Source organism: Epargyreus clarus, unplaced genomic scaffold (assembly GCF_041222505.1).
Source record: "Epargyreus clarus isolate Ecla_fem2 unplaced genomic scaffold, WU_Ecla_fem_2.2 ptg000019l, whole genome shotgun sequence".
Lineage (NCBI taxonomy): Eukaryota > Metazoa > Arthropoda > Insecta > Lepidoptera > Hesperiidae > Epargyreus > Epargyreus clarus.
The window spans coordinates 3822697-3849292 of NW_027332227.1; the positions used below are offsets into that span (position 1 = coordinate 3822697).

General features: G+C 36.8%; 1 protein-coding gene across 4 annotated transcripts; it reads left to right on the forward strand.

Moving 5' to 3' along the window:
- Window positions 1–84: 84 nt before the first annotated feature.
- Window positions 85–23822, forward strand: LOC140750030 (uncharacterized). 4 transcript variants are annotated; one of them, XM_073083324.1, is made up of 18 exons: window positions 85–166; window positions 403–576; window positions 906–1072; window positions 1487–1641; window positions 2041–2245; window positions 2784–3031; window positions 3655–3832; window positions 6705–6854; window positions 7274–7379; window positions 8041–8186; window positions 11186–11325; window positions 11738–11947; window positions 12629–12763; window positions 13098–13207; window positions 13551–13727; window positions 14629–14714; window positions 20018–20245; window positions 20823–23822. In XM_073083324.1, exons 2-18 carry the CDS (start codon window positions 504–506, stop codon window positions 21093–21095), a joined length of 2787 nt encoding a protein of 928 aa, XP_072939425.1. In that variant the 5' UTR covers window positions 85–166; window positions 403–503; the 3' UTR covers window positions 21096–23822. The 4 variants fall into 4 exon arrangements, with proteins under 4 accessions (XP_072939425.1, XP_072939424.1, XP_072939426.1 ...); XM_073083323.1 differs by having other exon boundaries at window positions 105–219; XM_073083325.1 differs by having other exon boundaries at window positions 105–219; window positions 20841–23822.
- The last annotated feature ends 2774 nt before the right edge of the window (window positions 23823–26596 follow it).

Genomic DNA, 26596 nt, shown 5'->3' on the forward strand with positions numbered 1-26596 from the left:
TCATAATATAAAATATGTTATAAGTAAAATATTCAGAGAAAAAAAACAATATATTATTGTGTAATCTGTTAATTTCTCTATGCCCTAATTTTGACATGCGTTGAATAGATTAGTGAAATATGTTGACAGCTGGTTGACCCCGTCCAGCAATAAATAGATTATTTAGGTACGATAGTATTTTTTTGTGTTTTTTGCAATCGTATATTCTCCTGAGGCGTTGTGAGTAGTTTTTGCGTTACGTGATTATTAATTATGTGCATTCAAAGCAAGTATCAATACAGTTTCGAGTCTTGTCAACAAGTTAGCGACATCGTCGAGTAGATTCCTTGTGCTTCTTTTTGCAATCTATTTCTATTCATAACAAGTGTGTACCTAAACAAGAATATCTGAATTCACTTGCAGATGCTAAATGCATAACACATAGGCGTGGCGAGTAGAAATTGAATACAGTGTGAAATGATTTCGAGTTGAAATTAGTGACCACTATAAATATTTGAGCCAATATGGGCTCCATGCGACCGACGGGTCGATTCCTGTCATATGCGAGCAACATTCAGAGAACGCAGAAGCAATCGGGTGAGTGCCTTACATTACATTCACAAAGTAGTAGGTGAACCTTTCCAACAGCATACCATTGCTATGAATCATAGTTTGTGATCGTACGAAGGCCCTTGTTTATCGTCTGTGTTTATTTAGAAGTAGTGTTTTACAAATTTTTTTATCATTTAAAAATGTGATTTTGAATGTCATTAGAAAATCAAAATTATTTATTATGTTTTATGACTTACATTTTAAATATATATTTTTACTGAATACTTTCAAGATTTTACTCTAATTTGCAATACATACCTATCAATATTTGAAATCATTTTTATATTATATCTCATAACTAACATACAATGTAGTGCCGAGCAGTTTCCCGCAAAGCCTATCAGGCAGTGAAACTGATGTATCAACATCAAACGAAAACCTGTCGAGGGAGGAGCGGTATGTGGTGCGACACACGGCTCGCGTGGAGCCCCAGGGGCAGGAGAACCACAGCCAGAACAATAATAACAGGAATTCCTTGAAAGCAAGTATTACCTTCATAGTCCAATAAGACACTCTTTACTTATGACTACTATACTATGATCCTTGGTTACACAAAGACAATTACATGAAATCTTGGCATCATTTACATATTTGCTTGACCAGTGATTGAACCTGGAACCCTTTTAGACTTGTATCGATAAAAATATAAGGATGAATGAAGGGAAATAAAGTATAAATAAAAAGATGAAAGTATCTTGAAGTATATTGTAGTATTTCAAGTAAAAAAAAACTTGGCATGTAGTCCTATTTACTATATAAATGCATATTAATTTACTGATACCTTTGGTATGAATCAAATTTATTTCTACTTTTGCATTTAAGAAAACAGTCAAGGTATTTTAGTTAGTTACTATTCTGTGTGCATTGTACTTAACAACTATCCTCTTTGTAACAGGACAGTGTGTCAGGTAGCAACCGTAACTCGTTGAAGGACTCTGTCGGAGGGGGCAACAGCAACCGCAGCTCGCTGGATGTGTCCTCGTCGTCCTACAACACACTCATCATTCACAACCAGGATGACTCATGGCCTTCCCGGCCGACTCCTATCCGGTGAGATATTTATGTGCAATGAGCTCTGCATTTATTTATTTTTAGCTTTTTTCTTATAAAATGAATAGCTTTTATTCCTGGCTTGTTGATTTTCTTTGATTCATTCTTCTAAATGAAATGACACAAAGTTTTATTAACATTTTGTGTCACCATATAGGAACTTCTTATTTGATCAGCAATTTTAAATTTTTCCTTAAACATTCTTACAGGAATGGTTTTATCTTTCTGTGAATTCTAATGATAACAATATATTTTGTTGTGAAAATTGTATCTAGCATGTTTATAAGCATAATACCAACTTATATGATGGACTTATCTATATTGTGTTCTATGCTAGAATCATGCAATGCAGTACATAATCTCTGCTATGTAACATAACAAATTATTGCCTTATATCAGAGAGCATGAACGAACAACCAGTGAAGTGAAACACCCAGCCACTCAGTCATCACCATATCATACCTTGAAGAAGACGGAGGGGAAGAAACCAAGTGGGATCCCTTTGCCAAAGTTACACAAGGAGCAGGCAGTGACAACCACAGCCAACTACATAGACATAGGAGGCCAGAGGATCTACACAAGTCCACCTGATCATGGTGTCCAGGTAAAATACATCATGTTATTCCATTTTTCGGACATTTTCAATCAAAATACATGTAGACAAATGTATAAAAATATTGTTTATACTGATTTGGTAGTCCATGTTGTCAGCATAGCCTTGGCTTGTGTAGATTATATGGATCTACAAAAATCAGCAATGGAGTCAGATGGGTGATCACTAGGGTGAAAATTTCATGTGCTTCTGTCCTTGTGCACGTTCTCGTGTGATCACTTATTTTGATTATTACACATATACTCATATTTCATTCCTTTTAATACATATTAAGATTACAATGAAGATTAAGATACATAATAATGTCCTATAGAAATGATAAGAGTATTTCATTACACCTGAACTCTCTTGATAACAGTCTCAGTACCTCTCTCAGCTCCAAAAAACTATACTTCTGACTTATAACATGTAATTGGAAAATCAATTATTTATTTAAACGTAGAATTATGTGTCAGTGGTTGCATCACTTTAAAATATACTAATTTGACAATATTGTTTAATGTTTATGGTGTGTTTGTGACGTAAACAGGAGATAACGGAGATCCCGGACGACTTCCTGAACCAGTCATCCGTGCTGAAGCACCTAGCGAAGGAGGTGGCGCAGTCGCCGACGCCGCGCGGGCCCACGCCGCCCGCCTCGCCGCGCTCGCCGCACTCCCCGCACTCGCCCCGCGCCGCCTCCAAGCCGCGAGAGGAGCGCTCGAAGAGCAAGTGCTCCAAGGCCAAGCTCAGCAAGGAGAAGCTTAACTTGTCTAGGTCTCAGCCAGATTTGACTAGGTAATGATATACCTTACTTTGAATAGGTGTACATGTTGGTGCATATTAATAGAAGTTATTGATGTACTTTGTGTTTTCATAGTTATATTAATGGTTTATCTGATTGTAAGTGTTCAGAGGTTTTTTTTTTGGATTTTCAATCTTAATCTTAGGGTTCTTTAGATGAAAGTATAGTAAACAAGAAACAAAGTTTATGAATCATATTATTATTATCTATTCAGTTTTTAATTGAGAAATCAATAAATTATACCTAATGAAATGATGGTCCAGTTTTTTATATGAATACGAGTGAGCTACATGGTGACGGTATATTTGAAATTTAGCCATAATTTTTGGGTAACATTCAATGATCAAATATGTCATGCTAAAAATATTTCCACTGGGGATCGCGATTAAATTGTTTACTAAAAATTTTCGCCCTATAACAAAACATAGTCCTATTCGTAGGTTGTTATTTTTCTTGCCTGTGCTAAGTAGAAGGTCCGGTCCCTTAAACTGTCTCCCTTACATGCACCATATCACTTTATACGTTAACTTAAAGTTACTACCCACAGCGTGGGTGTCCGTGCGGTACCGGGCGGGTCGGAGTCGATGTCACGTTAACTTAAACTTAATTTCCATAGCGTGGGTGTCCGCGCGGTGCCTGGCGGCTCGGAGTCGAGCGGCTGGTGCAGCGGCGGCGACGGCGAGGAGGAGCCGGACGACGCCTTCACGGCGGTGCTGGACGCGCTCGCGGCCGAGAACCACCAGCTCAAGCGGCAGCTCGCCGACGCCTGCGAGCGGGTCGCTAAGACCAACAAGGTAAGGTTAGGTTAGGTTAGGTTAGCTTACACCACTGTTTTTAACCATTTTTTATGCTATAGGAGTAGCAGACGAGCATGCAGTCCACCTGATGGTAAGTAGCTACTGCCGCCCATGGACATCTATAATCAACCCCAGGTAGGATTAGGCATACCTACCTGAGGTCGGCCACAGATGCGCCGCTATCCCTGAGAACTAGAAAAGTATGTCTCCCTTACCACACCCTTCAGACCAGAACACAGCAGCGTTTAACACTCCTGTTATGAGATAGAAATAGGTGTGGCGGTGGTGGCGGCGGAGTCGAACCACAAAGGTTTCTACCACCTTTATATAATTGCAGATGATAATGCATTTCGAGCATATGTATGTATGTTTGTTTGTCGGTCTGTCTGTTTAATTCTTTGGCATGCACTATAACTCAAACAGCTTGACAGATATTAATATATGAAGTGTTGTGGATGTGGATGTGACATAGGCTATTATACTTTTAAGAAGTTAAATTTTTTGTTTTATAATAATTCTCTGATTTAATAAAGAAGTAGAACAAAAGACTATATGTTCACCTGATGGTAAATGGCAGATTTCAGATGTTGAACTCAATGGCAACTTATTTTCATGTACAAAAACAATTACTACTTGTACACGTGGCTACCGTCGTATGACTTACTCTCCACTAGAAGCTCAATAGAGATGTTACTAGCAGTATTTCCTATTGCCTACTAGCGGTATTTCTACACTATGTAAAATCATCAGTACATTGGACGAATAGCTATGTTGTGTTTTATAATATGCCAGAGTGATTACTATCCTGTTATCTATGGTAAACCTTATAAAGGTGTCAATATTTATTGCATATGAAAATTGCAGATTTAATCTTATTTAATATTTTGTATGACATATACAAAAACAATTGAAAGGTTAACTACCTGGAAGAAGATTCATTCAGTTCCTGCCGTTTTATTTGCGAGCAACCTAAATAAATCGCATACATTTTATGGCAAGGAAGCATTTGTATATCAATGTAAAGTGTAAAATAAATTTAGTGTACGTGTGATTCCTCGTATATCTAATTTTAATCGTGAGTAATCTTTATTTTTACGTGAACAAGCGTCACTCCACGATTTGAATGAAAATCGGAGCAAAGCACTTTACTCTATTTTGTATCGTGAGTCACACGTTACACCGTATTCATGTTATTTTATTATGTGTACTTGCATTGTATACGTTTGTGTAATGATGATTTCGAAAAATCTGATCTGACTGATTGCTTTGTTTTGATATGGTTTCGTAATGCACCAAACAAATGTAGATTGGAGAGTGATGTCTTTTTATTATATTGTAACTTTGTGAGTTATAAAACTAGACGTATAAGAGGTGTCATAAGTTCATAAGAAATTTCGTAAATTAGCTATGAAATTTCAGTTCAAGATATTTTTTGTAGACTAATCTTTGCCATATAGTGTCGGTTGTAAGATGAACGTTTTCTAGGCCTATTTATTTAGAGGGATGGAAAACATTTTAACAATGATAGCTTATAGTATGTATTTCTTCACTGTCGAAATCAAATACAGGCAATTTTCTGGTTTGCTTTATTCTGGGGCGGCAAATTTATCTCGCGTTTAGGGCGGCAAACTTTAAAGGGGGTGAGCAAATATCTTTTTTCGTCGACCTATTTGCAAAGGGCAGATCGTACCCACGGCCCGCGGCCGCGGCAAACCTACTAAAGAGGTATTCATAATGTCTTCAAAACGATTGGTATCTATCTATTTGGACTCGATCACCGCAATAGGACAGTGCCTTTAATTCTTACTGTTAGATAAGTAAAGCATAGTCCTGCATTGATAGCGATAAATGTTGGAAACAAATTGCTTAAATGTTATCAAAAATTTATCAACGCTTTCCTTTCAAGTGACTTTCGAAAGAATGTGGACGTGTTATCGATGAGTGTTGACAAATGGATGTATCAATATTTTAACATCCGGATTGCGTTTTTACTTTTATCGAGTTTAGGTAAATAATTTACATGCATATCAAAAAGGTTTTTTTTTTTCAAACAACTTGGATACAATTCTGTGAAAATAATATTATCAACGCTAATCTAAATCTGCCCTGATTTATAAATGTTTGCAGTTTTAAAAGTAGGTCAAACAATATGTACCTATTATTTATAAGATAAGTAGTTGTAGCAAACAAGATATTCTTTAAATTAATAAAATTATTATACAACCAATATAATACATTGATAAATGTATGTAATAATAGTGTAGATTAGGAATTACTTTTCTTCTTTCAGTGGGTGATGTTGGGGCAACTTAATGACTGATTCCTGAAGGTGGACATCAGGGTTTTTCCCGCGAAGTTATTTTATCTTTTGCAATTAAAACGTACAACTAAGCATGACTACAATCGCAAATCTTTTTGGGAGAGATCTACGTTTACTAGTAGACTTCTTAGAACCGACATTTGGACGGATTTGTAGAATTTATTGTCTCAAACTAGGGTTTCCTTGTGTCTTCGCTACCATGAGCATATAAGTTACATACATCCACAATCATCTGCCAGTCATTCTTCATATAAACTAAAGTATCAAACGAGCATGCAGTACACTTAATGGTAAATTGCAGTAAATCACAGGTGCGTTGCCACTCCTGAAGATGGAAGTAGTTCCTTCATATATAATTCAGATTTTTACACCTTTCTACCGAAACATAAGAACTGTTACACGCTAAATAGCTGTAGCCGTGTTGTAGCCTATCAATAACTATCTCTACCATACTTATTACTTATCTCATAGCAGATTGTTATGGGGAGGTTGTGTTTCAGGGATTTTCAAATTGTTAAATTAACGGTTATCTTATTTCTTATCGTTCAGTTGGAGGAGGAGGTGGAGAAGGTGCGTCAGGCGCACGAGGAGCTGGTGGGGTCGTGCGAGCGCCGCGAGCGGCTGGAGCGGGCCGCGCGCGTCCGCCTGCAGGCCGACTGTCGCCGTCTGCACGACATCAACCGCGCGCTCAAACACCAGGTGAGCTCGCTTAGTTCCAGGTGCGATGCATATGAGGTGCTGTAAATCCCGGCGAGTGATGAGAATGAAGCGGAATCATTTCCGTATAATACTGCCATCATGCTTATTGTAATCCTACTTTAAAAACAGTACAGAATTTGGATTTGTGACGTACAAATCCAAATTCTTCCCATCCCTATCCCCACTCGCTCTATGTATAATTTATTTGAACTATTTTCTTTGACCTCCTGCGTACATGACAGCTGCGTACATGAAAATAAGCTTAACTTAATTTCAGATTCCAGATTGCCCGATTTTATAAATTATAGCCATAAAATTTTATTCTAGTGGTAATTCCACAAAATAAGGCCATCGACCGACATATCTCTGAAGCCTTATAATGTGTCTAAATCTAGAAGTATACAAAATAATGGTGTCAGGTGGAGCTGGTGGCGGGCGGCGTGAGGGCGGAGGGCGAGGGCGGCGACGCGCTGCGCAAGGAGCTGCAGAACAGGGAGATGCTCATCGCACAGCTCATCACGCAAAGTAACCACCTTACTATCATGCTTTATTCTAATCATAGTTTCTAATCATATGAAAGAAAAAATAAAGTGAGGTGAAGTGATGCAAGGGTTTATCGATAAATCTAGTAGAAAAACTTAAAATTTCTATTAGCTTATAAGAAGATGGTAGAACCCCTTATGGTTCGACTCCGATGGCACCACTGCCACACCTATTTCTGCCTCATAACAGCAGTGTTAAGTGCTGCTGTGTTCTGGTGTGATCAGGGAGACATACTTTTTCGAGGCGTTCCTGCTTAATCCTTAGGGCTAGCGGCACATCTGTGGCTGGCCTCAGGTAGGAATGTATATTCTATCTGGGGTCGATTACAAATGTCCATGGGCGGCAGTAGCCACTTACTGTCAGGTCGATTGCACGCTCGTCTGCTATTCCTATATTTAAAAAAAGCTTGACTTACCCAATTCAATTTAATCAGTAATTCCATTTTACAAAATACTGGAGTTAAATATTTAGTGAGGTATAGTCCGCGTAAAACTGCTAGTCTGCTCTGAATATAGAAATGAATCGCGTCGCCATAGCAAATTGTATGACTCCACCTGCTAACATCAACTTCAGAGTGGGCTAGAATTTTGGCGCGGACTATACATCACGAACGTCGTGAGTTATACACTGTGCGCGTGCGCAGACAAGGAGCTGGCGTGCAGCAAGGAGCGGCAGGAGATCGAGATGGCGGCGCAGCGCGCCACGCTGCAGGAGCAGCGCACGCACATCGACATCCTCGACACCGCGCTCACCAACGCGCAGGCGAACGTCGTGCGACTCGAGGAGGAGGTAAACATACACTTCTACACATAAACAGAACTTTATGTATCTGTGTACTTTATATTATAAAGTCCTTAAAACTCTTGAACTTTGAGGAGTATGAGCACCTCTACGCAGATTTATACATACCTACATAGGACCTCTCTATTTACATTTTTCCCGATTATGTATAAATTTATGTTTCCCTTTGATTGGCATATTATAGTCGTCACAATTTAATAGGCCCATTTTGACACATGTCATCCTGAAGTCATAAATTTTTGAAGTAACTTTGTATGAACGTTCAACACGTAATTGAAATACTTCTAGACATACAATTAAGCAGTAGATTATTTATAGAAATAGTTAGTAAAATGTATAAATAGTATTACACACTTTATTTCAGTTAAAATGTACCTAAAAAACAATTTATCCTACATCAAAAAGGCATCATAGGGCGTCGTTGCTATATTATATCCGTCAGGTATTTTTGCAATTTATGGTCATTTATGGCTAGAACTTGTGGCTTCAAACTATTCGGAAGAAACCATAATCGATTAACATGCCAATAATCGAAACTTTGAACTACCGACGATGAACTATTTATTGCTTTTTCAACACGGAAACAAATAACTAAGACTTTGTTCCTGATTATTTTTATTATTTAAATATAACTAACTATAATTTCACATTATTAATTATTATAACAATAAAATTTAATCATGTGTTTATAATCTGTCTTCATTCGATAAATCTTTTGAAATTATACAAATATGTGATTTAAACCTTTACTTGTACGCACACAATACATTCTTTATATACTTTCATGTATTATGTATTTACATTAAATTTCTGGCAAAAAAGTGAAAGTAAAAATATCATCATTCTATTGACTTTATACATGGGGATTATTATCAGTGTTGCTAGTTTAGCGATTTTTTAGCTAAAAGTAACGGCATTTGGGTTTTAGCAATAACAAAAATATATTGATGCATTTTTATCACTTTCAATACATAATTACCTGACCTTTTTCCTCCGTCAAAGTCGCAATAATGGTAAATTTACTTGGGACGAACTTTTTTCGTCGCCGGTATCAGTATTCCGTAATACTGACAGTTTTGATGTATAATCCTTAAGGATTAGTATGCCAATGTATGAAAAAATATGTATTTTCTTAAAATTAAGGCTTTTCCTTTAGTTTGTCATTTATCATTACTTCCCAGATTTTGATCCTTATAAGCAACACTATCAAATAGTGGAATAATATAGACGGTGTATTTTTTTTTCAAAATTAACTCGTTCGATTTCCGGCTAGGGAAAAAGTTATTTTAAAAAAGTAATGATGCAGTTTTAGTTTTTATCAAAATCGGCCTCGTAACTCCTTTCAGCATTTTTCGCTAATCCTTATATTTTCGGATTTGGCTCTGAAGCCCGTTTGAAAAATTCCCCTGTATAGTCCTAAAAAAGAAAGAAAACCAAGCCTGTAACAGGTATTGACTCGTGCGACGTAGATCCTTTAAGAAATCATGTTTACTCCTCCTATACAAGAAACGAATCCCCTACTGTAAGTAAACTATCAATATCACTCAAAGATGCTGGCTTATTCAGCGGTAGCTCTACATCTTTAACAACAATTTTAAACAAAACTGGTTTCAGATATAAGAAAACTGATAAAAGAAAAATAATAATGGAACGATATGACCTTATTTTACACCGAATAACATTTTTAAAGAAAATGCATAACATTAAAAATTGGGAAAATGTATTTTTTATTGATGAAATTTGGTTAAATGCGAACCACACCGTACCTCAGACCTGGACGGACGATACGCAAGCTTCTTGTTCAAAAGTGCCAATGGGAAAATGTGGACGCCTAATAATATGTCACGCTGGATCTGCCGGAGGAGGTTTTGTAACAACGCTTTACTAGCTTTTGAATCAAAAAATACGAAAGATTATCATGAAGAAATGGACGGAAAAAAAATTAAATATGTAATGGTTTGTGACCTTACTACAAAACCTCCCCGAACAATCTACTATAATTATGGATAATGCACCGTATCATTCTATACAAATAGATAAAGCGCCGACTCAGGCAAATAAAAAGTCAGATTTGGTGGCGTGGCTAGAAAGAAATGGCGTCGAAGCGAACATGACTTTCTTAAAAGCAGAATTTTTAAAATTATTACGGGATAATAAACCTGCTGTCCTAAGATATGAAATAGATGAATTGGCACTTGAGCACGGACATAAAATTATAAGGACCCCGCCGTACCACTGTCAGTACAATGCAATTAAATTGATTTGGGCCCAAGTAAAAGGTTGGTATTTATGTTTAACAAAATGTTACAATATTTAATGCCATTTACTTATAATGTGAAGATAGACATTCCAGAATTATATTTTTTACAGGCTACGCAGCACGAAATAATACCCGGCCGCCATTTTCCACAAAGAAAATGATGACGTTATTAAAAGAAGCTTGTGAAAATGGTACAAAAGAGGATTGGTTTAAAGTAGTGGAGAAAACTAAAAAAAATATCATGGAAGATTTTGAAAGAGATGTAAAATATGATAATTTAATCGAAAATGAATTAATTATAAATACGGGTGACGACAGTTCGAGCGACGACTTTTTTCAAGTTCTGGAAATGATTAAATTTTTATTTTAAATTACGAAATAATGTCTTTTCTTTCTCCTTGTAATTATAACTCTAGATAATTTAGAAAAATATTGAACAAATGATATGATATGGAGTTGTAATCGATTTGTCGTAAAAATCGGTTTCTTTGGTGATCGATTTTTTGGCACATCCTTAGTGGCGTTGCGAAGCCATGTGTCAAATTAAATTGTGACGACTATAAATAAGGTCGTGAACACTACATGCTGAAATTTATATCTTTAAAATTGGTTACGGAAAAAAATGCAATCATACCCTGCTCCCCTTTACAATCTCTGTACGTATTCCAAGGGGGATAAATTTATCTAGCTGGGTTCTACAGTTTTATATAAATCTCTTGTCATTTAGTGTCGTCACGCGAGCGGCTACGTCGAGCGGGTGATGGGTCTACAGCGGGCGCTGGCGTCGCTGCAGCAGGCGTCGGACCGCCGCGAACACACCGAGCGCAAGCTGCGCGCGCAGCTCGAGAAGGAGCTGCAGACTCTCAGGTAACGCACATTGTCGCTCGCGAGCGGCCGCGTGCAGCGGGTGGCGGGGCTGCAGCGGGCACTGGCGTCGCTGCAGCGGGCATCGACGTCAGCGTTTTAAGAAAGGGTTTTGATTGAACGAGTTTTCATATTTGTGACATTGATTTTATTATTATAAAAAGTTAAAACTAAACATTTTTTTGTTAATTGATAGACAGCCCATTCGTTTAATGAAGATTCTTGCCACAAGAAATTTCTTAGATTAATTCGCATTACTTGCCCAATGGTTGTAGGTATCCTGTGATATTTTTGCATTAGGTGTTCCCGCTATAACACACATGTATAGCATTATATACACTGTTCGGATGTTGTGTAGGAATCGTTCGTGTTCCAGTACCCGTTGTTGTATCATAATGTGTGTTCGTGTGTGCAGGAAGCGTTCGTGTTCGTGCGTGGAGGCGGGCGGCGGGTGCGGCGCGGCGGGCGGCGCGGGCGCGGGCGGCGAGGCGGAGCTACGCCGGCAGCTGCGCGAGCGCGACGAGCGCCTGCTCGCGCTCGAGGGCGAGTGCGCCAAGTGGGAGCAGCGGTACTTAGAGGAGGCCGCGCTCCGGCAGGCCGCTGTGTCCGCTGCCTCGATACCTAAGTATATATCGCCTTTTGTTTTTGTGGGGAAACCCATCATAGGTTCCTCTCAGCCGCAGGGGCAGCGAAAAGGATAATGCCGGACTCCTGCCGGCTTAAACCCCATGGTGTTTTTCTGTATGCCCTTTGTCGGGACTGCGGCTATGCTTTCGTTCGCGGTCCCGACGGCAAGTAAGTTTAGCCTGCCTTATCTGCGATGCCTTATACCTTACTGAAACAGGATCGAATATTTTTTTGTCAGTACTCTTCATAGGGGAGTAATAATTAAACATGTTTTGCCGTGCTTAACCTCATAAAATAACAAAGCATTTAAAAAATTTTGAAAAAACGCGAATATTAATCCATTTTCTGCAGCTGTGTCGCAACAATGACATGACAACAACGGAAAGTAATTTAAAAAATGACAGCAATATCCATACCAAACCAAACCAAGATACATAACTAAAATAAATTTGAAAATGCTTAGAAAACCGGCCCATTTCATATTTTTAATCCACCCGTTACTAAAGTATAACAAACATGAGTTAGTATTAAATCTTCATTTTTAAATACTAGTGACATCCATGCCTGATGACCCTTATACCTTTTAGTCTCCTAACAATGGATGGGCCATTGCTATTGCAATAAAGAAATTCACTATTTGTATTAAATATAAAAACAATGTCTTCCTGCCCTTTTTCAGAGATGCCAAAATAGCAGCATTGGAAAAGACGTCAGCGGAATCTGAACGGTTAATGGCGGAGGCGAGGAGCGAGAAGATACGGCACATGGACGAACTGCATTCCGCACAGAAAAAGGTCGCAGACCTGGAGAGCAGGTAGGTTTTTTAAATACTTTTAATCCATTCACTTTTTTTATACATACTACGAATACAAAGACAAGAGTACACGGTAATTGTAATTACTATTTAAGGTAGTTGATATTGACTGTAGTGACTGAGGTTTCGTACCCAACTAAGATATTTCTGAACTTACCTGATTGGCACAGCCGCCTAATGATCATCCCATGAGCAGCATTTTAAATTAATTGAAAGTTTACATAAGAAGTACGTATTCTCCTTTCTTAAGAATTGCATTCCGACGGAATTGGTCTTACGTTAAAAATGTTTCTCAAATAAATTTAATTACAAACATTTATAATAATAATTGTAGAGTAAAGGAGCTGGAGTCGAAAGTAGCGGAACGGGACGCTATGATCAAGGTGCTGCAAAAACATACGAGTGGTGCATCATTACGTAACAACTCTAGTCGCGAGGAACTTGGTAAGCATTGTATATTATTATTTTTAAAAAGATTTTGAGTGATAGGACAACTCGCTTTTATGTACATAAGAAATTGTTTCTCTAAAAAAATATTTAAATAAACAGAAATTAAAGGTAATCTATAATTTTAAAATAATTTTAGACTCGAGCCTAGTCGAAATAAGTTCTTCTTGGAAGTGATTAGTCTACTGTAAATCTAAGGTAATGATGGAAACAGTGAGTTGAAGACTAATTATAAACTAAATAGGAGTAGCAAAGAAAGGCGGCCCGTATTCTAATACGATGTCTACGGCTTCTTAGCTACTCTGTGTATATTATTGTATGTATTTGTGTGATCTATCAGTAGGTCTATCATCTGGCGCATCGTTCTCGAGCGCGGAGGGCGTGGGCAGCGTGGGCAGCGTGGGCGGCGTGGGCGGCGTGGGCAGCGTGAGCGGCGCCGGCGCCGTGGCCAGCGCGGGCGCGCGCTACCGACACCTGGCGCGCAGGAACTACTCGCCGCACAACGACAACGCTAGCGGTAACATGTTATGCATACGCTATTGTATCGGAATAGTTTTTTTTTTTATAATATAGGATAGTTATTCAAAGGTGGTAGAACCCTTTGCGGTTCGACTCCGGCGACACCACCGCCACACCTATTTCTACCTAATAACAGCAGTGTTAGGCGCTGCTGTGTTCCGGTTTGAAGGGTGTGGTAAAGGAGACAGACTTTTCGGAGGCGTTCCAGCTTAGCCCTCATGGGTAGCGGCGCATCTGTGGCCGACCTCAGGTAGGAATATCTAATCCTATCTGGGGTTGACTATAAATGTCCATGGGCGGCAGTAGCCACTTACCATCAGGTGGACTGCATGCTCGTCTGCTACTTCTATATTATTTAAAAAAAAATAGGAGTAGCATACGAGCAAGCAGTCTGATGGTAAGGTTACTGCCGCCCATGGATTTCGGTAATCAATCCCAGATAGACATACCCATTTGGGGTTGGTAAGCTGAAACGCCTCGGAAATGTTTTCTCAACATATTGCAAAGTCACTCCCCGGGCATAATCAACTAGTTCGGTGGGAGATCTTTCTTAATCAAATGTAGGTGTGATTATTCTCTTAAAATGTGATCTGGATAGATTATAATCGATTCTTTTGTTGACATTCTGATTTTTTTTTCTAAGCAACCATTTCTTTATTTTACCTTGAAATCTTTTGCAAACTCATGTTTATTTGTGATTAAACCAATTAGCTTTAGGTTTTAGTTTATATTTTTTAGATGAATTCGAATATACTTCGAAGGTACTTCGAAGAAATTTCTAGGGTTCGCTAGTGCACAATAGTATGCTTCTAGGGCACGATTGTTCACTATCGATCCCTAGAAGCCATCTATCCACTCCGTTACTCTTGGATCTTATGTGTCGATGGGTACCGTTGCAGGTTGCGGGTTCGACAGCACGTCCCTGCGGCTGGACGAGCAGCTGGCGGCGCTGGAGTCGCGGCTGGAGCGCCCGCCCGTGCCCGCCGTGAGTTACCGCCCCGAGCCGCCACACTCGCCCCACTCGCCACACTCGCCACACTCGCCTCATTCGCCCCACTCGCCGCACGTCACGCATTCGCCGCGCTCGCATGCCTCCTACTACTGACCGTGACTGATCCGCTGTTAATATTCAATTTATCCAACGTTTGGTTCCAAACATCAGCATTTGATGATTTTTTATACTAGACATTGTCAAATTTGGATCTTGGTAAATAAAGTTGATAAATTGATTGTTAATAACAGGCACTATGCAGTATATAGGTACTCGCCGAGTATAGACGAATAGTTACGAATACAAATATGTAGCTAAATTGCTCGAGCGTATTCAATACTCGAAACGAATATTTGCTCGTTTCCCATAGAATGAGACATTTGGCGTGAGTCAAAGGATCTTAATATTCGTGTACAGAATTTATATATTTTTCCTTCTTGCTCAGTAAGTTATCCGACGGATTGTTCGCGATAATTTAAATGATATATCAAGAAGCTGACGAGGAAATTATTATTGTATTGTCAAATTAAGCTGTTGAGATATTTGGAAAGTATTAAGTGCACGTAGATGATTATATTTAAAGATATTATACATATTTCCAAAATATTTGGGAACTGATATTATATGTGCCTTTATATAAAACGCATTTACATATTTTCTTATACGACATTTACATGTATCGATTTTTTATAACGAAGTTTTCGTACTAAATCTGTAAGCTCTCGAATTATCGAAACGAAATGTACACGCGGCGAAAAATACGATATTAATTTATTAAACACTTCTTCACTTCTTAATTATTTATTTTTCACTACAATTATGTATACATTTTATAAAAAATATTTATAGGACACATTGAATTGTGTTTATAAATTCACGTTTCAAGAAAAAAAAGAGGAAGTTTTAAACATAATTTTATGCAAAAAGCAATTATGTTTCATACCTTATCTTACATGTAGAGTCTGAACGACATTCCAAAAAACAGCACAGTATTTCACATAACATTCCCTCTAATTGTTGATTGTTACAGCTTTGTTGTGTGCTCCGTGTGGTTTTAGATTTGAAGTGGTTTTTCTAACAAGCTTTCTAACAGTAAACCAACAAATGATACTCGAAGACAGAGTAATAATTAAAAGTTAGTTATTACATTTTAAGTACATTTTCAAATAATTTGTTCAAAAATTGTACATTGTGAAATTGATATTATTTAGTATTAAAACATTTTTGGTGATTATCCGTCACAGGTCGTGAGGACTTAGTAGGTGTCATTATTCAGAACTTGCAGAGCAACTAGCAGACGAGCATGCAGTCCACCTGATGGTAAGTGGCTACTGCCGCCCATGGACATCTGTAATCAACCCCAGATAGGATTAGATATTCCTACCTGAGGTCGGCGACAGATGCGCCGCTACCCCTGAGGACTAAGCTGGAACGCCTCGGAAAAGTCTGTCTCCCTTACCACACCCTTCAAACCGGAACACAGCAGCGCCTAACACTGCTGTTATTAGGTAGAAATAGGTGTGGCGGTGGTGCCGCCGGAGTCGAACCACAAAGGGTTCTACCACCTTCGATTCATATAACCCTTCTGTTTCATTTTGGCACTTGGCTGTCGCAGCGTACATGTGTGATCGATTTGACATTCGAATATAACTTCATACAATCGCGAGGTTGATTTTGGCACTTTACAAATATTTGGTCGAATTTTGCACTTAGCTAATGCCACATAGTAATATGGCACTCGACCGTTATTTTCATATGATCGCGCATCCAATTTCAATCATTGCTTCTAAGATGGCCCAAGAACCCGAGATCTGTGACGGAAACTTATATAAAGTATCCGATTTTCCATCGAATCACTACTAACACTGTAAAATATTCTACAGTTTTCCATAATAAATTTTAGTTCTTCGATCAAGTTAACCTTAGCAGTCATACTTCATCACACGAAAACTGTCAAATAAGAGATTATCGCACTCTATTTGTTTTTGTATGTTAGAGAAATCCAGTGCCTTATTCGGTATTATACAATACTTTTATGAAATACATAATAGGTGCCAACAATAAGAGTTAAGTAGATAGATATATAGAATCTCTGTATCGTACACTAGGAAATGTACTCCACTAGTCGTTATATTAAACAATAGTATTGAAGAAGAATGGTATGATCTTGTATGTAAATTGGTGCACCCATGACTTAGAATTTTAAAGAGAACTTTAGAGAGAAAAAGATGTCTCGAAAAGTCATGTCATGTTAATATATTCTTGAATAAGCGGCCTTAAGCCCCGCCTGGCTACGGGACGTTTTAATAATTAAGGAAAAATAAATACTCTTATTCATTTAGTGCTGAATTATTATTACATTATTGGGAATGTAACGCAAGAAGGCAAACAACCAATAAAAGTACAAACGTCACAAGAAAATGTGTTTTTATCAACACAATAATTAAGAAATATTTCGGCAAAATAGCATATTAATTGAACCCATACATATTTATTACAATTATACATTAATTTTCTTTTCTATAAATACATATATTTCATTGTTAGATGTAAAGTAACTAAAGTAATATATATTAGTTTACAACTACGGCACACATACATACGCAAATCAATTTTGGTCATGAATTAAATCATTCAGACATTGTGTATCTTTAAAATTCTATATCTATGGGTCCACCTGTGTCACTGTTGTGTTACATATGTAAAAAGGTTGCCAGTATTTATGTACAGAACAGAATTATTTTTATTATAGAAATGTTAATTTGACGGATGGAAAGTGTAAAAGGCATTGGTCACAAATGTATGCCAAAGTTAGGATAGAGACCTTCTTTTTGTATTGAAGTTAATGTATGGGCTACGTTATTCTGTAGTTTAGGTTTTGTGGGGTAGTATTAGATTTCCTTTATTTTCGTATTTATTTTTAGAATACTTTTATTGTCTAAGTTGTGTATGTAATCATGTTTTATGTAACTTAAATCAAGGCGGTAATGAGGCCTAGTATACTAATGCGGAAAGTTAAAAAATCTATCGTTGTGTTAAATAAATTATTCAATATTTTAAGAGTACAAGTGATTCATTTTCACAATTACCGTTACATATGAGGCATTTCAATTGAGTACTCAGGAATAGCAACGCAAGGGTATACAACCCTCAGGGGGGTTACTACCATGCCTTAAAACAATATTATTTTAATCATACATTGAAAATAATGTTTTAAGGAGGTCGTGGTACGAAACAAAATAATGTTTATGCAATATTAAAATAAAACTTTCCTGAACTATGATGGTTTTTAGAAGATGGTGGTAGGCCCCCAGGTAGGACTATAATTCTATCCTATATGGGTTATAGACCTACATGGACCACCCAGGCGCACAAGGTCGTTTGCTATTTCTTTAAAAAAAAGTATATAAGTATTCTTATTACATAACATTAACATACTAGGCCTAAATTATCATTGTACTACTGTTGTAAAATATCTATCTTGTCTTTTGTAAGAAAAGATAAAGTTATGATGTTTGAACAAGATATCTATTTATATTACTAGTAGGTACCATATTTACTAGTAAGCTGTTTTTAAGATGTTTACGCCTATGCGATGAGCTGTATCATTCTGAGGCTTTTATTTAAGATCTTATTTAACAAGTGTACACATATTTGATAATTATTTTGGTAACATATTTTGTATTCATTATATTTTTAGAGAAGCATGTTCAAGAATAAAAAACGTGTGTTTGTTAGTTGTGGTTTTAATGGCTGCTCTTAACCAAGTAGTGGCTTTACTATAGATTTAAAATCCGTTTGCTTTTAAAGGGTTGATTTCTTGGACTCTCTAAATTGTTACGAATATACTTTAAAATGATTAATTCTGAGGTACATATGATCGGATGTATGGTATATAACTTAAATATCTGTGGGATTCCCTAAATCAACCTAATATTAATGTGTGTATTGTCTTACAGTCTGATTAACCTGAGTTATTGTCTGCTTTGTTTGGAGTGTAGCAGACCAGACCCGAACGCTACTTTGATACGAGATTTCACTTAGTTTCAAAAGGAAATTACATTACCTTGAAAACAATACTGACTTATTAATAATTATTACTCAATTTCGTAGACTTCATTTTGTTCTTTAAAATAGATTTGAAAACAGCAAATTATGATTCTTGTCACAGTGTAAAGTAACTAAAAATAAATTATTGTAATATTACAAGAACTCTCGTATTAAACCGTAGCGTATAAGTTCTGCGTGAACGTCGCTTTCGTAATGAGGTAAGAACCACTAATTAAATTTACAACTTTACCGTTTGTGTTGTTGCAGTGTACTAGCCCAGTTAACTAACTGATAATGAAGGGATTCTTGCTCAACAATTCTGTATATTATAGTACATTTTATTTTCGCAATGTTATATCTTTATGATTTTAGAATACTTGGTCTTCTGCATTTATTTATAAAGAGTTTTAATGTTTTAGAAGAGTGTGAAATGGTAAACAAACACAATGGAATTTTAATTGAGTGATTATTATTTTAATTATAGATTAATATGAATCATAGTAAAGTTATTCAATGGTCGTTTACCAAATATTGAAATTGTGAATTTCTAGTCGGTGGAAATTATCAAAATGGTCCTTGGATAAATTGGTTCAATTGGTTATTTATTAATAACTGGTGTTGACGTATTGATTCTAGTTCGATGTCTTATTTTTTGGTTGGTTATAAATGTATTTATTAGTTATATTGAATTGTTCGATTAATTAAATAACTTTTTGTATTGTAATATTTATATACTAAAAATGATATATTGTTAATTATAATTAAAGTATAGTCGAGTACAGGCAGTTCTCGACTTACGTCGTTTCGATTTACGTCGCGTATTTCGAAAACCTAACATGCCGTAAGTACGAGGACTGACTGTATAGGGAAAAATGAGGCATAGTTGCGTACCTATACCATAGATAAGTATAGATATCTCACCGCCTTGTAATTGAAGGAAGCCATTAAATGGCTTAAACGGCTGACGATTCTGTCAGGTATTTAATGGCTGTCATGGTGTAATTTACGCGGAATTATGCCGGTATGCGCAGTTAAGTGGTGCAAAAACACGAAATCGAAGAAAAAGTGCGGAGAAATATCGTTTCATTCGTAAATGCTCTAAAACTATTTTTTTTTAATATTTTTCAAATACGAAAATAGGTGACAGTGACAATTTCAATTGTCAAAACGGGTTACATTTTCTTGTTAGGAGTGAGTAATCTTTACTTATTTATGACCTATAGTAAGAAGGTAATGTGTGTTTCCAGCGGGGGTTGTGTTGCTTCCCGGGGCTGGGCGCGGGGCTGAGCGCGGGGCTGGGCGCGGGCGGCGGGCGCGGCGAGGAGGCGCTGCTGCTGGAGCGGCAGGGGCGCGCCTCGCAGCAGACGCGCGCCGCCAGCCTGCCGCCGCCGCCCTCCGCCCTGCCGCGCCCGCCGCGCAAGCCCTCCGCCAGGAACACGAGATACGACCGCCTCGATCATCGGGACGCACGGAAGGTACACTAAACTCTATCATGCTCATTTGTTACAATCAGTTTTCGCTTAGAGATCGATCATAATCATTACAGAAAATTAAGGATTTTTTGTTAATATCACTAAAGCTAGTATATAATTACTAAATAACAAAAAAGAAAATTAGATAAATATATCATATTTACCTTTTTTCAATTAGAAATTTGCTGCATGCTAGCTGGCTTGTAGTATCATTTGCAGTGTTACCAACTTTAGTTTATATATATACTTTTAATACTATTTATAATAATGAAATACCATTAACTTAATAACAAATGAATTTTTAGCCTGTGTTTAAGAACGTTTGACTTAAAAATCAATGTCTTATCTAAAATTGAAGCAACACTACTACGACGTAACTATAATTTATAGGTGATAACTGTGTTTTGAAAATACCTTTGAACGTTTTTCTAATTTAATACTAATCACACAAAATCTAATCTCAAAGTTCATTTGTTAATAAGGCGATACATATTAAGACCTCACAACTAATCGTCATACCATATTTTATTGCTATCAATCATTTCATCCCACCATTAATTTCAAAACGCGACATAAACAGCAACGGCGCTGCGAACAGGACTCGGACGGGTCGGGGTCGATCGCGTCGAGCGCGTCGCGCGGCTCCCCGCTGCCGTACGAGGTGCGCAAGCTGCCGTCGGTGCCCACGTCCGCGTCGCTGCCGGCCGCGGCGTCGCGCGAGTCGCTCGTGCGGCCGCGCGACGCCAGCCTGCCCTCGCCCTCCAAGCTCGCGGTGTACGCCGCGGCGCGGCGCCGCTCCGCCGAGTCCGCGAAGGATAGTAAGCGGACGCACCACTACCGTATACAGTTTTAGGTTGCTACACAAGCACAGGGGACGCAATGTCATATACAAGTTTAAACCGTTCCTTTCATTGTAATAGCGGTCCAAATAATTACTGAATCCGTTAAAACTAAAAAACGCGTACACGAAGACATAATTGATGCATTATCAACTTCGTTATACGCCAAAGCGCAAATGAATGCAAAATTGTCATCAAGTTTCAGACTATTGCACAGGTTGCACAATGTGCAGTCAATATTTATTGCAAATAAATGGAACCGGCACTCACAGTTAAGGTACTTGGAAAAACTATTATAATTTACTTTAGCTTCAAAGAACCTCGAGGTCCAAGTACACTTTTTTACATATTTAAAGATAGTTTTGATTATTATCATAAAAAGCCAGTCAAACTACTCGTACTCTTCAACATTTTATCATACATTAAGAGGTGAACCGATTCGTTCACTTGTTCTTATTGATGACTGAACGAAAATGAAATAAAGAGATGCACTTCAATCTCTGTCAAAAATATTGAGTGAGGTACAGTTATTTGTTACTGGTACAAAGGTTGTATATTATTATAAAACACTATTTTGTTTAATTTTTAAGTTAGTGTTTTTGTTTTATTATGTTTTTTTTTTTAAGACGTGTCGAGAGTACATGTCTAAATTGTAAATTGTTAATCGAGTCCATATTGATTTAAATATTTATATAGATTGGTTGTTTGTGTATTTATTTATTGTAGATTGTTTGGTTTCCTTGAAATGTTTTTTAAAGCTTAGAAGTTTAAACAACGATTTTACGGTGAGCAATGTTCCTTACCTAACCGCAGAGTTGTCAAGGTAATTGTAACTAACGTTTAGTTAGTTGTCTTTATTACCGACTATTTCTGCAAACAATACATGGCAATATATTATCAGACTTGTCGTAATAGTACAATGACTTAATTTAAAATCTATTGATCACATAATTCCTGATAATACTGATAAAAAATAGTTTCGGAATATCAGATAAGATAGTTAAATCAAACATCGTTATTATTCTGCGAAAAGTATGGGTTTCCGATAATCTATGTGATCAGTTTTAAAATAAGTCATTTTATAATTTGGGCGTATTACATATTTATATGTAATGAGCCGCCAATATGCATTTATTACTAGATTCCATATCAGCAGCTCGTACAGCACAAATGTAATTATTGTATGCTTCTTATATTATTTACTTACATAAAACTTACAACTAGCTTTTGTAAAAAGGGAACGGTAACAGGGTTCGTGTATACAAAGGCACGATGCCACGTGGGCAGGGTGGGCGTGGACGATCAGGTAACGTTCGAATCATGTTGATTTAAACGTGCTTGTAGTTATGTAAAAGCTGGTATTTTTTGGTAATACTTCAACAACATTACTTTACTATATTTTGTCAAAGAATATTTTCTAACATGTGACATTTTTGTCCTTAACAAACATTTAACATTTCTAAACTTATGTAAGTAAATTATATAATGGCGCTGCAACTTATTTGCATTTCGTGAGATACCACTGAGCTCGAGGATCGTTGCATCTATTTCAGGAAGAAATTGTTTGTATCACGATGGCTTCGGGTCGGCAAGGGACAGGTATTTGAGAAAAGGTCGTCTTTATTTGTCTCATTTTTGATATTTTGATAGATTTCTTGTATATTTTATGATTATGCGAGTTATAACTAAGTGTTAAGATTCTATTCGTTTGATTATTTGGCAATGTCTCTCGTTTTATTTTTTTACAATAAATTTACAAATTCATCAATAATTGATTACAGAATAAGACAAGTAAAGATGAAAAGGGTTTCCTATACATAAAATAATAGTTTTCTTACTACTTTTGGTCCTTTTTTGAATTGTATAATTATTGTTAGATACATAACTTATATGAGTTTTCGATATTTAATTTAGTCAAATACTGTTATTTATATCTACAAATGCATATAGAATATTAGATACACTAAAAATGGTTAAAGAAATGGAAATGGGAGGAACTGGATAAGTGATACGAATTGCGACGCATTATGACGATTTTTGGGGTTTCGTGTTTGTGTAAGCACGTTTCAACTGGAAGAACAAAATCACAAATGTAACTTCATAAGCTTCCAAAATAAGTAAAAAGCTACTCAAAAAAGCATGGGTAGGTAAAGCGAGGATATTATGCCGTACGGTTACGTAAAGCATGAGTCACCCCGGCTAAAGGGCACATTCATTACAGGTGATTACGCAACTCGCAACGGGAACTAAATTGCTCAAAACAGACGAATAAGTTTGCGAATTCTCTCAGATTTCAATGCAGACTTATAGTACATATTTTTACACTTTGTAAATTATTTAAGTAGGTAAAACGTGTCCACGATTTTTAATAATAGTTTACAGGCAGTTACAAGGTATAATAGATCCTTATCAACCGTATGTCACTCCCTCCGCGCATAAATACTACAGCCCAAACCTTGTATGTTTGTGTCTCCTGAACACTAGGGGAAGCTAAAGGAAGTTATCTATTTATTATACTATCGTTAGTCACAATTTATCTCTGGATAATAATGTTATCTGTATTTATTTGTTATCTGCAATGCCTTTTGTATGTTTCGTATATCTGTGTAACTATGAATGTTTGTAAACTTTTAGACAACCGCAGAATATGGAACGTGTACAGAATACTGATGTTAGCTCAACAGATTGGTTTTCATTCCAATTTATGTTTTGAATGCAATAAACAGTACTAATGAAATCTATGTTTTGTATTTTATTAACACCTTTTCTTTGTCATTTTTTAAGAAAACGAAACTGTTTTGGTACTTTTAGCTTCACTATTTTTCAAACTACTAGAATAAAAAAAATCTTATATTCGACGTTTAATTTAAAACATAATTTGTGACTGTCGATTGTTATTTTTTAGTAACAATTTATATATCTGTACTTAATAAATAGCAAGTTCCGTTTGTCAACGTGTATTTGATTGCAGATAAAAGATTCAGATTATAAAAATTGGATTTTATGAGAAAATATTTAACAAGCCCAAAAATATTACCAAATAACCAGAAAAAAGCAAACCAAACAAAACCATAATAATTAATCATTACGCGGAACTGAGCGATATAATTAATCACGATGGACAAAGGGAACAAAGCGAAATCTTCAGCAGCCGCCCTTGATCGTGACATTTGCGCGCGGCGCGGGCGTGAGCAACTCGCGAATGAGGCCGAGCGGCGACCTCGCGCCCGCGGCCGCAGCGCTTGCGCAACGCGCCGCCCCGGCCGGCTAAAGTAACTGAGTACATGCAGCCGATAGTGGTATTATACATGCACTGCTCACGTACACGGTTTAGAGATTCGTGTTATCTTATATACATACACAACAACTAACAAGTTCCGTACTCCTCCGAAACGGCTTTACCGATTTTCACCTATGCATATTCATTAGGTCTGAGAATCGGCTACTATCTATTTTTCATACACATAAGTGATAAGGGTTGTTCACCCTTAACATTTTTTATTTATATGGCAACATAACGTTTGCCGGGTCAGCTTGTGTTTATATAAAATATCTTTATTTGTTAAAAATCATATTTGAAAATGTTTCAGCTTCACCAAACTAAGGTGTACGATTTTCACTGATCCATCTCAGCTTTACTACCATTTACTTTCTAATAACTTATCAGAAGATGATATTAATTATTTTCACTTAATACGAGACTAAATTATCATAATTGAAGTCCCGTAAATAACTTTCACACTTGCTTATTTTCAGAATAAAAGGTAAATAGGTATCTAATATTTAAAAAAACCTCATTTAAGAAATGAATTTTAGTACTGAAAACAAACTCATATTTGTAGAGTAGCGAACTTGATTTCCAAATACGATAAGGTTTATTTTCTATATTTTTTTATTTTTCGTTATTATTATTTTCTCTCTTCGTAAGATCTTCAGGTAAGGTCGTCAGATCAAAATTGTTTTTTAGACCTAAACTATATCGGCTGTCATCTTTGTCTATATTATGAAAACTTACATAATTTTGGTTTTAAGAATTGCACTGCATCACTATTTTAAGGGGAGAATCATGTCATCGTATAAAAGTAGTGTTTGAAATAATTGGCACTACGAATACTCTACTCGTAAAGTAAGCAAGGCTTCTTGCGTAAATAACAACTTTTTTCTATAATATAAAAGTAGCAGACGAGCATGCAGTCCACCTGATGGTAAGTGGCTACTGCCGCCCATGGACAGCTGTAGTCAACCCCAGATAGGATTAGATATTCCTACCTGAGGTCGGCCACATATACGCCGCTACCCCTGAGGATTAAGCTGGAACGCCTTGGAAAAGTCTGTTTCCCTTACCACACCCTTCAAACCGGAACACAGCAGCGCCTAACACTGCTGTTATTAGGTAGAAATAGGTGTGGCAGTGGTGCCGCCGGAGTCGAACCACAAAGAGTTCTACCACTTTCAACTTACCTTCACTTACCAGTATAACAAGAATCTGTTAAATTACAAGTAATTAAAGTCAATAAATTCATTATATAAAATGCATAAAAAATAAAAATACGCTCAATAAAATGTGTAGGCTTCACTTGAAGTGCATCAACACAGCTACATAGTCACACAGGCTGCACTATTATATTAGGTACCGCGCGACGCACCGGATAACGTTGGAATGAGGACAACGGAAAATGCTCTTTATAAAAATCCTTGTCACATTAACTCTACAACAATTTTCCCTGTAGATACTACGAATATTGAGCGATATTGCATGAAATAAATGAACAGACCGAATTATTGATCCTCTATCAAATAAATTTTGAAGTTATCAGATTCAGAAATCGCAGTATAGTCAGTAGGTATGATAAAAAGCATTGAATATGTTTCAACATAGAACATTTTCTTTCTCACGCTAATGGCATTAAGCAATTGAAAGTTTCTTCTGTAGGTACAGACATAGCCAAAGGGATGAATTTATAAATAAGAGAAGTAAATACCCAAGTCTATACTTAAACGCGTAGGCATGTAAAGATATTGTTATGATTTTTTTATTTACATAACACGTAAATAGGTAATTACAATAAGACAGTCTTTGGATTAGTTATCACTGATATTTGAGAGAGATATAACACTACATTGTCCGCTTTCGTACATAATATGATAAACTTGTATCTCTATGATAACAAAATTCTTCCCAAATCTCTATATTTGACCAGAATTATCAGCCCCATGAGATAACATTGCCATTTGTCCACATGGCGAGGTTCTGTGAATCTTATCATAAGAAATAGAAAAAGGACGGTTCGAATTCAATGTGGGTCTCTTTTATCTAATAACGTGGTATTTAATAAGTCAACAAACCAGAAAAACGAGGTATACAACACTCCCGCTTACGGTCAATCATGATGTAACTGTTTTACCAAATAAATACTTCCTGTAAACTGTAAAGTATGGTTATCTACAGTAACAAAAAACTATAAAATGAACACTGCCCACAGCCGCCCATGAATATGTGCCTACTTGTCACCAA